Genomic DNA, 15,825 nt, shown 5'->3' with positions numbered 1-15,825 from the left:
GCTTGTCCCAGGAAGTTAACTTTAAGTCTAGACCAAGATTCATGTAAGTGCAGCTTGCTCTAGCATAGTTTCTCAGGGTTACATATACAAATATCCTTTATTTAAAAGTATTAGCAAAATATTACCTAAAATAGTGCATCCAACTTAGACACTTATCCTCTTGGTCTATGGAGCACGTAGCAACGTCATGCCAGCACAGAGGAGCATCCTTCTCCTCCCACAGAACACTGAAACCACTCAAACAAGCAAACCAAATACCAGTGCAGCTCCTAGCTGGAGCTAGTCCGTTAATTTTCTTTTGCCAGCTTGCATTTTCTCTTAACCCTTGAATAGGGACTGATACTGTCATCAAAAACAAAGTCCCACAGGACTCGAATCCAGGACTGGTGATAGGGAAGGTTATCATAATATTCTGCTGCAATCTTCTTCACCTGGAAGAACAAGAGAGATAAAAAGCTGTTTAGCTGCACGGTGTCAGGTGTATTTCACTTTTCAGATCTGATAGCACAGCCCTAACCTGGAGTTACTTGTTATTGCTTGTGAGTTCCTGAAGTTCCTGAAGTTCAGCCAAATAAGATACGCTTAAACCCATTTAGATACTTTGAGTTTGGATGCAAGTTCTGCCTCACAGTGCTAGATGATGGACCTCTGCCTTCAGTCAGAACCAAATTTCTCTCACTTGGGAGGTGGAGAGCTCTCCGCAGCGAGGTGACTAATCCACCCTACAAATTGCCAGCAATCCAACACGCTGTATTTAAGCAAGGCTTGCAATACTTGTCTGCTGAGGGTTCTGTCGAGGAGAGAAATAGCAATAGAGAAAATGCCAGTGACACAGCCTGTGCTATGCTTGCCTCTTTTTTTTTTTTTTTTCTTCATTCTGTTCCCCCCATGCAAACCTGCAAGGGCTTCCTCCTCCAGGCAGAGGAGATCCTGGGGGTGGTCCATTCTCTTCAGCCCAGTGTTAAAAATACTGCAAGACTCCTGGCTAGATCCTGAATTTCACAAAGTTTTATCCCTGTTACAAATCAGCAAGTTTTAAAACTGTTGCCACCACAGAAGCATTGCATGTTTCTGTGGGTGGTGGTGCAGGAGGAGCAAGGCCAGAACCAGAGGACACAGGTTTCAGACCTGGCAGGTTTGGGGAACTATGAGAATTCCTGGGTATCAGTGTTATCTATGGTACATTTCACCAAAAAAATAAGAACACCTACCTGAGCACTGTTTTATTAAAACTCTACTTCCCAGACAAACAAAGCTCTGTGCTAAAGCAGTTTGGCTGGGTGGACAGCACGACTTCTCTCTTTAAAAACACTGCAGAATTTCAGAGCCAGCTACAATGAGCCCAGCAAAGACTTCCAGGGAAATTGTAAATTTAGAGCTACACATAAATGGCCCTCTGGGAGGAGGGACTAGTCTGCATCCACGGTGTAATGGTGTAGTCTTAACGCAGGACTTTGTGAAAAGGTAAGATTCACAGCCAGAGCAAAATTATCACAGAATCACAGACTTGTAGGGGTTGGAAGGGACCTCAAGAGATCATTGGGTCCAAAACCCCTGCCAAAGCAGGTTCCCTGGAGCAGGCTGCCCAGGTAGGTGTCCAGATGGGCCTTGAATATCTCCAGAGAAGGAGACTCCACAACCTCCCTGGGCAGCCTGTCCCAGTGCTCCGTCACCCTCACCGTGAAGAAGTTCTTTCGCATGTTGGTGTAGAACTTCCCGTGATCCATTTTGTGGCCATTGCCCCTTGTCCTGTCCCCAAAGACCACTGAAAGGAGGTTGGCCAAATCCCTCTGTCTCCCACACCTCAGGTATTTATACACATTGATGAGATCCCCTCTCAGTCTTCTTTTCTCCAGGCTGAAGAGACCCAGGTCTCTCAGCCTCTCCTCATAGGGGAGATGCTCCAGGCCCCGTATCATCTTTGTGGCCCTCCACTGGACTCTTTCCAGGAGATCCCTGTCTTTTTTTTGTACTGGGGAGCCCAGAACTGGACACAGCACTCCAGGTGAGACCTGGAGTAAATTACAAGCCATCGCTGCTCACTGCTGGTTACATGGTTAGCTCAGCTCCCTAGCAGTCACTTCCCTGCGAGGCTCGTTGTGTAACACAAGTTTTGTTATGATCTTTTACTTCTGTACTTCAGCCCTTGTGCACTCCCTGTGCCAGTGGCATGGTAGTGTTGTGTTGGAGGAGGGAGATTTAATTCAGGTCTCATTATGCCTGCCACCGAATACCTATGACTGCCTGATAATTTCCTACATCCTGCTTTCAAGTGTTGGTCTGTACTTCCGAGGTGATTCATTTTCAGTGTGATGCAGACAACACCAACATTTCCCCTTAGATGCATTTGTTAATAGCTGGACGAAGGGTGATTTCTAGGCACTGGGTAGAAGCTCTGCAGATGCAGATTTAATTCCCTGCTCTCCTCCTGTAACCACAGTAAGAAATGACTTAATCTGGGGTTTGCATCCTCCTCTTTCCCAGCCGGGTAACTAAACAGCCAGAGGATGAGAGGACAAGAGAAAGGACTGTTCACACTGTAAGGTCCTTGGTGAATAAAGGTCACCAGTGAGGCCCTATGCAGACACAAAGGATGTCCCGGGTCCCCATCCTCAAAAGCTTCCTATGGTACACAGCTACCCTGGCTGAGCACTTGAGGAGATCCCATAGTTTTCCTATTTTCCAAAGGAATGCAGCTGTTATCCAAGTGAAAACCACATTAAATTATTCCCATTTGTGATAAACAAGAAATGTCATCCCCAATTGCCACAAAACAGTTTTGCCACCAGGAAGCTTCCCACTGGGAAGCGTGAATTTTGTGATCGTGCATACCATACTCTGGAAGCAGGCAGCCCAGTCTTGGCTGGCAAGCAGCCTGCCAGCATCAAGGGATGGAGGAGTTGCTTGCTCACCAAGCATATTGGTTTAACACCTCCCGACAGGGTATGGTGCCATCTCTTTTTGAAGAAGTTCATTCTGGAAACCAGAGGAGATGGCACTGGAGTGGGTTACCCATCTGCGGGGCAAGAGCTCAGTATCTCTTTGCTCCTGTCTCTGTTTAGCTTTGCGCTCAGCAGCACTTCGTGCAGGAAGGCAGGCAGAGCCTGCATCTTTTGCAAGGTCTCTGTGCTCCAGGCAGGAAAACTGCATGAGATGTACAGAAAGCAGGGAGAAAAGATAAACCATGATAAAATGTTTTTGACAAAGGAATGGTGAAGAGGAAAAAATTGATGAATGTAGGTAGAGGGGACAGCTGAAGGATTTTTTTTATGGAAATGACAAGGAAGCATATTTGGTGCTTGTTTTCATTATACTAGTATATGGGAGGGAAAAGAAAAAATATATATATTTTCTCTTCTACAATGGATGTACACAAAAAAGGTTCCCAACAAAACTAGCTTATCGATTACCATTTGTTTCAGCATCTCCATGTGCAAAACAAAATGATCTCCTCATTACCTTCCAGAGTAGTAGGCAGGAAGTGATTTATTTTTTTTTTTCCCTTTAAATGCAGTCCCCTTTTAAATGCAACATCAAACTATCTTTATGAAGTATAGTGTAGGCTAGAAAAGGCATCCCCCATGTTGCATTCTGGGTGCAGCACAAAACCTGTGGATGGCAGTTTTTCCAGGTAGCAATTTTTGCAACCAGTCTTACCACCATCTCAAAAAGGATGGTACTGTGACGAAGTATTTCTACATCCTGCCTCTGCCTTCCCCATTCCACGCTCTCCTTGTTGCACTGGAAAGGCCCATCTGCTTCAACTTCTTCCTCCCTTCTTAGAGATAGCAGCTAGAAGTGAATGAAACCTACTGTGGAAGGACAACCCAAAATCAATGTCCACAATAAGCCAACACTTGGCACCTGGTATATTGGTGCTTTCCTTCAAGTAGATCAAGGAGGTAAGTAATGAATCTTTTGGGTGGAAACTTTGCTTCTGGTTTTGTGTTTGTAGAGCACACAGCAATGCCCCCATCCCGCGCCACAGCACCAGATAGGCACGGAAGTTAAATACAACCTAGTATTTCACCACAAGTGTTACAGACCTTTTGTCCTGAGGCAATCCAGGAGTTAGAGATCCTTATCATGAGATAAGAAAATTGTTTAGAGTGCTAGAAAGCAGAGTACAGGAGTTCCCTCCATACTCCTTGACTGAAGAAGAAGAAGAACTCAAGCTAGCCCCCCCGGCCATCACAGGGTTAATGAAACCTGCAGTACAGAAGGAGTACATCTACCATGTTTTCCAGTCTTGTCTGTCTAATAAATCTGGTTTCATACCATGTCTTCCACTTTTCCCACAAGCTTAATGAATAACTTGTTTGCCTCTGGTAACACAGCAATTTTTACTGTTGTTTGTAGGACGAGTACTGAGTTCCTTCTGGTTCTCCTGTCTCCCCTCACTGTAAGTCTATTCAGTCCTTCAGATAATGAAGAATGCATCTTCTTACTCACTTGGTGAAAAATGCAATTTTATTGTTCTAAGGCTTCACACAAAGGCTAATCTGGTCATAAGTCTACAGGTATTTTTTAGAGAGGTCTTTCATACAATGAAAAGTTTCATGATCTCTTGTGTAATCTCTCATTATACTAGCGGGACAAGTTCTTACTGCACACTAATGTCACTCACTGTCACTCTCTGGCAGCTTATGGCACGGCCTACTATATTTCAATTTTTTCACAGTCCCAGGGTAAAGGTCTTTCTAGTGGCAAACATATTACTCAGAACATACTGGGTAAGACACCTGTAATAAAGGACAAAATTTACTTCTCTGATAAGCAAGCAGAAGATCCTGTTACTTTCCAAGCTTAAGATCCAGTTATTTTCTGATCCTATTTCTCCCCTGCTCTCTTTCATGCAAGAACAAAGACTTTCTTCCACTTTTTGTTTGCCAATATTTGAAGAAATGAGAAGTCATCCAAATCAAGCAACTCAATTATTAAACGTTTGAGTGCTTGAAGACTACGTGGAAAAAATACATCTTTGCTGAGTGAAAAATCTGCTGACCATTTAAGCAAGGTGAGATTCCTCCTCTACCTGTTATGAAGTTCATGCATTAAAGCAATTCAGAGAGAGTTTGTCCCCTCTCCTTCAACCAAAGAGGCAAAGTTTTTTGTCCTCAATTTGCAGTAAAGAACAGACAATGTTTTAATGGTCAAACTATTTTCTACAACAGCTGTTTTGACAAAGGAGTTCCCCTTTCATAATAGATTTTCACTTGCAAATGTTCACTTGTCAAAGATTCAAGTTTTCCATATTGTTCTATCGGGCAAAAACGACTGACAGGCCTGGTATCTCCTCCACCAGCAGGGCAAGTCTCAGTTGCCCTAGAGCAAGAAACACATGAAAACAAGTCCATGAAATTCAACTAATAACTCCATCCTCTTTACACGGGAGTGCAGACACTTCCAGCTGCTACACTGCCTCGAGAAATTACGCTAAGCTATTTGTGATGTGGGTGGGGAAGAGCTTTTCAGGTCTCATTTAGGTCTGGAGCAACAGTCCCAGCAAGTTCAATTAGTCACTCACCTCCCTTGTGTAAGATACAGAGCTTAACCTCTTTCTCTTGATGTATTTACATTTCAGTAATCTAAGTATCTAAGCCTATCTAACAAGTTTGAACATTTGTAACTAAAGCTAAACTCATGCATTTCCCAGCTGAGCTATCAGGTGTATCAGCAATAGGAGTGCCCGATGGGAGAACCTGACATGTGAACGCTGGCTGCCCTGAACCCCACTGGGAATAGCCAGCTTCTACAGGACAGGCCTCTGGCACTCAAGGGGAGGTGTTAAACAGAACTGCTGGCTGGATAGCTTCTTGTTTTAAACCTTTTTTGAGGAAGATTAACCCATAAAGCAGAGCTCCCAAACTCAATTTGCCATAAAAGTTGTGTTCTGCACTAGTGTGGAGCTCACAGCTCCAGAGCTTCAGCCTCCTCAGCTCTGCCTCCTCCTCAGGAAGATGTTGCTGCAGTATCTCCCAAACAGCAGAAGAGGTTTCCTCCCTGCTATGCCAGAAGATCTATGTGTAGGAGTAATACTCAAAGTCACGTACCTTTGGCACTGAGAGCACAACTGCCGAGGAACCCTCGCATTAAAATCCAGAAGAGCAGCTACATTCCTGGTGGTAGACTCAAAACCATTCCTAGACACCTGGGCTTTGCAAATTTGATTCCCACAACTGATAAAATGTAAACAACAGGGGGCTTGACTTTAGAAAGAGCAAAGCCACGGTGCTTTCCCTCTGATGGACCAGGCACCCTCAGTTTCTGTGGGTGGGGCAGCAGAGCTAAAACTAGTCATGTAGAGTGGGGATTTATTTCCTAGTGCTATTTGTGTCAAGCTGGAACACGCCCCAGCATTTATGTCATCTCAAAAATAGACTTTTGTTTGATGTTAATCAAGCAATAGAGTTAATACATAGATTGATCATTAGACAATTTTCAAGTGGTGATTGCCTCCTGACTCACTTCAGATCGGCCTTTGGTCTTTTAAAGACTCTTTAACGAGAGTCAAAACTGGGTAGCTGAAGAAAGGCAGTAGAGAAATTTAGACTATTGCTTGAGGATCTTATAATGCAAAAAGAAAAAAAAATACTACTCGAGCCCTCTGAGGCTCAGAAGTTCATGTTTCCTCCAAATAACCTACATATTATAGCACTTTGGCAGCCATTTCTCTCAATGCCCTGGTTAAAAAAGAAAGAATTAGAAACAAATTCAGAAAGCTTTCTCCTTTTTTCCTTTCTCTAAAAAGGAATCATCTATGATTTAGAGTGACTGCTTTGCATCAGTTTAGAAGCTTTTATAAAAATCCAGTCAACTGTGCTCATGCTGTACTTACCATTGGCAACTTGCACCCAGGAATGCTGGGGAAGTCGTGGTGCTCCATGTGGTAGCCTACATTAAAGGTGAGCCAGTTCAGAGGTCCGTAATAAGAGTAGGTCTCATATCCTTTTAAAAACATGTAGTGTTCTGCTATGAAGTGCCCAGAAATGGGATGTAAACCCATGCAAAGAATTGTGCCTGCTATTAAGTAAATAATAGGTTTGAGCCCCCAAAGGTAGTAAATGGTAAGATCAACAGAAAACTGCACAATGGCATTAAAAATTTCCATCCGTGTGATTGCTTTGGGGTTCACATACAGCGGTCTCAGACTGTAGAAGAAAGGCTGGAGGAAGAGCCAAAGCAGTTTCCGAAGTGGCGTACAGAAGAACCAGCCTTCAAAGTCTGTGGGAATGTCCACATCCAAACTGTCCCCACCAAGGTACCGGTGATGGTCTATGTGGTATTTCTTGAAGGAGGCAGAGTAAGGGATACCGACTGGCAGGTTGGCAAAGATTGCAAACCATCGGTTCCACTTGGCCTGCTTGTTCCCAAAGGCAACGTTGTGTGAGATATCGTGGATAGCTAGTGTCAGTGAATGGTTGATGCAACCCCCAAAAGCATAAGCCCAGAAGAAAATCCATTTCCAAGATAAGTTTTTCACCAGATAGCATGCTAGAAACTGCGTGAAAACCATTCCAGATACAATCCACTTCAAGTGTGGATCTGGTCCCATCAGAGTCTTGATCTCTGGATATTTTGCTAAGGAGAAAAATGCAGAGAAAATCTCATTAATTCGCACGTAAACAATCAACACTGGTGCTCTTTATTTTTGTCACCTTAAATTTAAGGTTCTAGATTTATAAAATAGGAATTCCAGGCCAAAGTTACCACTACAGCAAAAACTTTATTAATGTATGGGCTCCATCCCCACTTACAGCTTCATGTCCAGTGCATGTATGCACATATATTGGATGACCCTGATGGTCAACAAGTGGCACCATGCACCCTCACGAGGATGAGTATTAGGATGTTAATAACCATTAAAGTAAGCTCAAAAAGCATCTTTTGTCAAGTTTTTCCACTTTTCTTTCTTTATGCCCAATCCAGATGCTATTTTCAGCAGAGGAGAGATACAGGTGCCTCCTTTGTAATCCTTTCCACACCTTGGTTTCAGACATACTAGCAGGGCAAGAGGGCTGTGCAACAGGCTCTCCTGGTTTTACTCTGTGGTTACATGACAATTGTAGCATTAAGAAAAGTTTCATAAGTGAGTGTTTGCCAGTGCTTACAACGTGCACAAGTCTTTGCACATGCTAACATCACTAGAAAATAAGTAATATTTTCAGGAATTTTTAAGATACAGATTTTTTTTCCCTATGTTTCCATTGATTAGAGTGTTCCCAAGTCACATACCAGAAAGAGGCATGAAAAATCACATAGCTAATCCCACATGCAGCCTCACAAGTACTGCAATACAGGATTAGAGGGACATGGATTAGACTTGCCAGGTCTGACTCGTGTCAGTACAGGACCAGCTTACCAATCTTTGGTGGCCGTCTAATTGATCTTTTACAAATATATCTATATATATAAGAATTCCAGCTTATCTTCTAGGTGCTGCTCTGTCCTCCACATCTCTTCTTTACAAACCCCCCACTTCTCACTCCCAGTGCTACCTTGCACTGGAATTTTTCCAGTTTAATGGCCTTTGCCCACCCATCAACCTTCCTGTTTTTACTCATACTCTGCATTTATCAATAATTGCAGCTCTCATAGATAAGACTGTAGGACAAGTCACTCATTCTGGAGCCTGAGGTTACACAATGCGTCCCTACAAATTTGATAGGCACATTTTATGAATAGAAAATCAAATGTCATCTGCCTATCACTGTGATACCGATGCCATAAAACGAGGTTACGACAATTCGCATCTGTGCAGCTGTATGTACTATAAACAAACACTGGAGACAATACACATAACTTCATGTGACCTTGAAAGCAGTGCCAGGCACTGAGTGAGGGATGCAAATGAGTTGTTTTTTGTAGGAGTGAAGCCTGAGGAGTCTGCAGCAGGACTTAAGGAAGCAGGTTGATGCAGTCATGCTCTGCAACTATTCCAACAACCTTAGAGCCTGGTGGTCAACTGCAGCCAGGCTCGACAGATGTGAAGAGACAAGATTAAGTGTCATGGATGATGATGAGAGAAGGGATATCCTCGGTTCTTCCCCTTGTACAGACAAGGGGACAAAACCATCATTAGAAGTATTCAGGCAGGTGGGAAAGCGCTAGTAACACAACATTCACAAGTTACGCTAATTTTTTGACAAAAATCTCTTTAAAAATCCAGATTTTTGTTCTCACTGTTTTGTTTTTGTCTTTTTTTTTTTTTTTTTTTCAGTTTTAGAAATTATACTTTTTCACACTAGAAGTGGTAACATGGTAGAAATTGTTCCCTCATACCTAGACAGGTACGAAAGGTTTTACACAAAGTGCCAGGATACCTGCTTTAAATAACTTCATATAATGACCTTGTTAGGAAGTCCATTATAGAAATATTTGTATATAGCTTAATGTCGCCTTAGGGGTTTCTGTCCAAAAGTGAGGAATTCCTTTAGTAAATCAAGCAACCTCAAATTTTCAGTCATGCAGTTGGTAGAGAGAAGTTACTGCAGCCACCACACCGGCTGTTGTGCAGATACAAAATGGCCCAATCTGTTCTGCCTGGCCAAATCAGGTCACCTCTATCAAAAAATATATATATATTAAGTGGACAGGAAAATGACTAAGCGATGCTTTATGCTGTAATTTGAGAACACCAAAAGTTTTGACCTATTTATTGTTGTTGCAGCTTACCTAGAAGGGAGTTTAGAGCAATAGCCAGCAGTAGCACTGTGTGCAAGCAGCAATTCGGGCAGCTTGCATTCATCACAAATGACAGCTATGAAGTAACTTACTAGGGTTTAATATTAAATTGAACGTGATAAATTCCTATCCAACAGTAAATTTTTGTGTAATAGTTAAGCCAAAACACTGCATGCTTATCATTAATACTGATAACTGCTTCCTCTTTCCAGGAGGCTGCTGACAGGTGCAGCTGCAAAGCTCCTGAAGGCTCAAAGTGCCACCGGTGGAGTGGTCTGCTAGAGACCTTGCGTTTTGGGAGGGCTGCAAATGCAGAACGTTGAATGCTGACCCTTCCCAAACTTACTCTCCCTCTGGAGCCTGCTGGAGTTTCACACTAAGATGTATATGAACTTGCATCATGCTGGTCTTTCCCAAATCTCCTCTCTTTGTCTTCCTAAGCACTATTCCGTTATTAACACAATCAGTTTCTATAAGGCCAGAGTCCACTGCTTCCCAACAAGCACTGGGTCAGGGCGAGCATATGAAGAAGGTCATAAAATATAATTTATAGTGAGCTCTTCTTTATCAACAGTCATGTCATGGATGGGGAACAGGAGCATGAGAAAAACAAACAAATATTCTGCCATTCTAGGTAGAGGGGAGAAAAAGGAATGAAGTCACAAAGTTATGTGACCATAGAGGACCAGGATTTGCCCTTTAGAGTACAACCAGGACAGTTCCAGCTACTCTGTCTCCGCAGCACATGCTCCAGCCTCCAGCTTGCTGGGATTTGTTAGCTCAGCCCAGCAGACAGCTTAACCCCATGCACTGCTTCCAGTTGTCCAGAGCCAACACACTGCCACTGGGAGAGCAGGCATACTGGGGTGGATGTACAGCAGTGCAGAAACGTGACTTTTCTGTCTCCAAGGTCAGCACACGGTGAAAAAGCAGTGCAAGCACTTTAGCACAGTATGCAGGGGTAGTTAATAATTCTGCCCAACCCAACCAGCTCCGCAGTCTCCATGCCATAAACTCAGAGCAACTGAAAACTCACCGGGACGATGAAATACAGCACTTCCCACTTGTTCAACAGTGTGGATAAAATAACAGTAGTCAAGAGAGAACAAATGCTGAGAGTTTATTTTCAAAAGCATTCATGATTCTGAAACAACTTGTTAACCAAATTAACAATTGCAGAGATCACTCCACTGTTGTGTGTAAGCATCAGTTACCTTTCTAAAGGCGTGCCTCAATCTAAAACACCACTGACAAAGAACATCAAGCTTAAAAAAATGTAGTCAGAGGACCTTTCCGGGAGTCCAGGAGCACTCAGCATAGTTCTACAGCAATCCCCAGTTAGGGCTGGAGTAATTGTTCCTAGAGAAGCAGTCACCAGTTCCTGGTGTTTCTCCTCCTCAGGGGACAGTGAATACCTGATCTAGCAAGAGATGTCCCTGCCAATGCTGGGGGTGGACTAGAAGATCTTTAGAGGTCTCATCCAACCCAAACCATGCTATGATTCTACAAATACCTTGTTCTGAACCCTCACTTATTCTCTGGTCCCACTGATAAAGCTTTGTTTTAAGATAACTCTGGAGAGACCTAGTTAGACCTCAGTGAGAACAACAGGCACAAATTGTCATTGCTTTGACACCACATATGTAGCATTTGCACATTTATGTAGACACAAGATTTGGACATGAGCAAACGATGGAGCTGTTCAGAAACACAGAAGCAGTGGAGTTAAAGGAGCAGCAGTGCTCACATCCATGAGGGGTAGTAGCACCAAGAGAAGGAATTTAATTTCTTTATCTTCCTTTACTTTGACCCCAAATGCGGCACACAGGTATAGTCACAGTGGGCATACTATTCAGTATAATATTTTCAGAAGGCATGTTAAAAAAGGAGGGGAAAAAAAAAAAAAGAAGTCTGTGATGCTGCTGTCCTGGACTATGTTGTATTAGATATGAGCCTGTGCCAGATCAAATAAGAGATACCAGGCACAGGATGTTGGCTCTACCACACTACGTCTTATAATGGAGCTGGTATTTGTACCAAAAACAAACAAGCAAATAACTGCTGACATGATAGTGTTTTGCTTTTTAGCAGCTCAGCCTGTGAACACGCTCACAAGCAGCACGGCCCATTTGAGTTGCATCTAATTCAAACCGTACATGAGCCAGGACACAGGTAGGACACACCCGGAGGACAGCATGCATGACAAAAGCTTTGCTTTCCCTCGTCTCCTGCCCCCTCCAGCATGCAAACTAATAAGGAGCCTTTTTGACCCAACTAATTACTCAGACGTTTTACATATCCACTACCCACGGACTTCTACTTGCCCCTCAGGAGGACCTGAGCTGCTTCGCGCTGTCAGGCCCAAGGGAGCTGGGTCACACAGAAGCACCCACCAGAGGCAAAGTGCTGCGGTGGTGCCATGGTGCTGATAACAGAGGTGGATGGTGTCAGCACACCACTATTCCAGCAGCTATGACCTCTTTGTTTATGCTTGGTCATTAGCTGGCTGGGAGTAAAGGGACACAGGAGTGTTAGAGTGCTCCCAACAACCTCAAACAAAAACATGCAGCATGGAGCATGCTGAAGCCTTCAGTTTCTCGTAATACGTTGTCAGCAGAAGACCACGAACACCTAGGACATGGTCTTTCTGCTCGTGCGATTTATTTTGGAGGTGATCCCCAAAGGGAGTTTGCATGAGCACAGAGACGGCAGCTATTCTGAATGCTCTGATCAGAGAACAGGCACATCAGTGGCAGCAGCGTGCCCACGTACTGCAGTATAAAGGGGAAACAGGCTCGGTTTCTTTGCCAGAAGCATGTGTAATTCAGAGCTTTGATTTATGCTACTGAGATATGCATCTTGCACATTTTAGTGGGTGCAATTTATCAGACTTTTCATAAATGTGAAGTTTAAGTAGGCAGAGGAGTCATCTGTAAGAAATACTAAACTAATCTGTAAATAAATGAGCAAAACTCCTATTGTCTGGAAGCTATTATACCCAGAAATTGGCTAAATGCAAAAATAAAATGGATTCTGGCCTTTACTTTGTGTCCTTTCTGTCCCTCCCAGTTTAACATCTCAGCATTCCTACAGGATAAAGCATCTATGCCATCTATGCTATAAAATAACTTGCCAAAGAACCAAGTATATAATCATGCTTGGATGTTAGATCTGCTACTCCCAGCCTATCATGAGCAACACTGATTCAGCCCTCATCCTCAGCAGCAAACAGATGCTTCTCTAAGGAACCCGAGAGACAAGGCACCTTCTGACCAACCTACAGTATCTGTAAAGTTAGATCCAACACACAGCACATACAGGATCTCATTCTTCCCATGCCACAACATATTGCTCACTGCTTGCATTTGGAGAACCGATTGCAGATGTAATGACCATTCATTGTGTGCTTATGGTGTTACCAGCACCTGAGCAATGTCTGCTCATTTTCTCTCAAGACAGAAAAAAACACCAACACTTCCCATTGCGTAAGATCGTAGTACTACACAAATTAATCCAATAGACCCTTACTGCCATTAATGTTGAAATATTAATTCTACTAGAAGCAGATATCCCCTCTACATTACACCTAGCCTCTCCCTCCAATAGCAGATGAAAGCCCTTCTTCCACTGGGTTAGTTTTCAGCCAGGTCTTTCCCTTACACAGCTCTCCACAACGTCACACAAATCTCAGTTCTGGCACAAGACAGTAACAGGCTTTTCATAAAGAGGAGGGTGAGAGGGAAACAATGAAACAGCTTGGTCTAATAAACTGAAAAATGTGGATAACATGACCATGAGTTTAAGAGTAGGATTGAAGTGTCGGCTTGGGAGAAGAGCTCCTTAGTACCGTAGAGGCAGCTGGCACCTAGGCTGCACCAAGCACAAGCTACATTTTAATACCTAGAGGCTAGGAGGAAAATACTACAAAGAGGTAAGGGACAGAAAAAGATGCATTACCTCGCCCTTGTGCAAAATGTGGATCTATTCGGTGGTGTAATTGTATCAGTTAGGAATCGTGCCCCTAGTAGGCTCATCTGTTGCAACAGAGCCCTGCTATAAACCAGCTTCCAGCCAGCCCAGTCGGCACACAGCCCTCCTGCCCAGCGGATAACCATCTGCCCCAAGGATCACCCCTGGGTCAAATATGCCAGGGCTGCTACCTGGGAATCTGCAACCGCTGTGGCCAGAAAGCTTGAACCACCAGTACTTGAAAAGATCTCTCTAACTCAGAGGCATTTTTGTTACTCAGATATATCATCAACACCACCAAAAGTCATAGAGGCACCAGGGCTGCTAACAATTAAACCAGGACACGAAACTCGGTTACTCCATAGAAACAGGTTGGGAAAGCAGCATAAGGAAATAGCGCGTCTGTGGAAAGAAGCTGCCTAATGTGTTTGTCAAGCTCCCCGCATTTTCTTCCCTTATAGATAATTTTCCATTTGCATTAAAATCCAAGTAGCCATGCCTGAGAGAGATCAACATCTCCAAAAGCTACAGCCTAAACAGAAAACAATCCAGTTTCAGTACTTAACTACTAAATCATTAACCTACAGGGAAGGAAATACTTCCTTTATCGGCACGGAATGCTTCTGTCCCTAAAGCAATGCTGTACACAAAAATGTAAAATACAGGGATATTTATGGATGAATGTTCATATGTATAAAAGGTACACGAATCATATTCTGCTCAACAGACACTAGATACTTTGCCAAGTACACTTTAAATACCAGGGTTTACTGACCCTCAGGCATTGAACAATACAGTGACAGTGATTACACCGATATCACACGGGATGTCATGATAGTTTCAATAACTTTTGGTGGTGTTTTGGCATTCATGACACTAGATTCGTGACCCTTTCTGCCCAGCTCGTCCATATCTCCACTTCCCCACCGCTCCTCCTGCTCCCTCGCTGTGGGGAAGGAGACAGACCTTGAGTCCAGCTGCTCTTTCTGAGCCCAAAACAAGTGTGGGGCAAAGCCTCTGCAAGCATTAGGCTGATAGGTCCCCAAAAAATTAGTTTGCCAAGGCAAGGGTAAGGCAGCCCACGCATTCCAGCACTGCCTTTCACCACGGGCTGCAGACTCCACTCCAAGCAAGATGTGGAAAGGAGGCGATTAGCCAGGGGGAGCCCCACCACACACTCTCCTACCCAGAGCTCACCAAAACATTGCTCCCATCACCAAAAGCATCAGTGGCACGACACCAAAGGGCAGCATATTTATACAATTATATCATTTGACTCTCTATCATTATTGCAGAGTAAAATAATAGCTATTTTCCTGGATACTATTCAAACCTGTACCAGGATGTTCCACCACCGTAACTACATGGGAAATGTTTTTCTAGCTTAGACCCATCCTGGATTCAGCTACGAGAGCGCAGAGGAGCTGAGAGATGGCATCTGGTTATCGCAGCCCCTGCCCAGCCCTCAGCCACAAGCCCCAGCCCCTTCCTTTATAAGGGATCTTTAAACAACTTTATCCTGCTGATCAGAGGGAAGGAAAAATGAGTCAAAGTCTACTTTATTGATAAAATGCCGAAGGGAAAAAAAAATCAGGAAATACTCAACAATATTCTGCAGGAACTCAGAATTATTGGTTCTCAGAAATCAGCTTCAGAAAACCCCAAATCCCCCAAGCCAACATATTTATATGTACAGTTAAATGCTGCCTGCACAACAGGAAAAAACAAGGTAGCTGTACCTCCTTACTGCCAGGACAAAGCAAGCAGCAGGGAGTTCTGCTGCTCTCTGGCAAGCTCACCCACATCCCCATTCGTGCCACTGCCACCAAAAAGATCTGGCACTGAGGAGGGATCCCAGCCAAGCCCCGCTGCCTTGACAAGCGGAGCAGTTCGAGCTGAAGGAGGAAACTGCGTGGAAAGAAATTCCCGGAGCATGTTGTCTGGGAGAGGCAGACAAGCCCCCCCGTGCTCTTCCACCTGCTGCACTAAAGCCGGGGGGCACCTCGCCGTGCTGCCTCCGGAGGGGGAACAACCCCGGAGCCCCCTTCCAGCCCCGGGACCCCAACCCGGGACCACCCCCCCCGACGTACCCAGGATCTCCTTCCTGCGCTGCGTGTGGGGCTGCTCGGTGTAGACCCACTCGAAGTCCCCCCGAGCCACCCGGTTGCCCAT

At 44.1% G+C, this 15,825-nt stretch overlaps 1 protein-coding gene across 1 annotated transcript; it reads right to left on the bottom strand.

The window, feature by feature from the left end:
• Positions 1–287: 287 nt before the first annotated feature.
• On the bottom strand, positions 288–15,825 carry DEGS2 (delta 4-desaturase, sphingolipid 2). The gene is made up of 3 exons (XM_032189188.1): positions 15,744–15,825; positions 6,839–7,581; positions 288–431 (listed from the first exon to the last, which is right to left on the bottom strand). Exons 1-3 carry the CDS (start codon positions 15,823–15,825, stop codon positions 288–290), a joined length of 969 nt encoding a protein of 322 aa, XP_032045079.1.

The sequence above is a fragment of the Aythya fuligula genome, chromosome 5, assembly GCF_009819795.1.
Source record: "Aythya fuligula isolate bAytFul2 chromosome 5, bAytFul2.pri, whole genome shotgun sequence".
NCBI classification, from domain to species: Eukaryota; Metazoa; Chordata; class Aves; order Anseriformes; family Anatidae; genus Aythya; species Aythya fuligula.
The sequence above is the reverse complement of the archived record's forward strand: the minus strand, read 5'-3'. Positions and strand labels throughout refer to the sequence as shown.

Coding starts and splice junctions, on each gene's coding strand:
- DEGS2 (XM_032189188.1), bottom strand. CDS start 15,825: ATGGGCAACCGGGTGGCTCGGGGGGACTTCGAGTGGGTCTACACCGAG. Junction 7,582..15,743: donor GCGCAGGAAGGAGATCCTGG/GTACGTCGGGGG, acceptor TTTTCTCCTTAG/CAAAATATCCAGAGATCAAG. Junction 432..6,838: donor CTGGGTGCAAGTTGCCAATG/GTAAGTACAGCA, acceptor TTGTTCTTCCAG/GTGAAGAAGATTGCAGCAGA.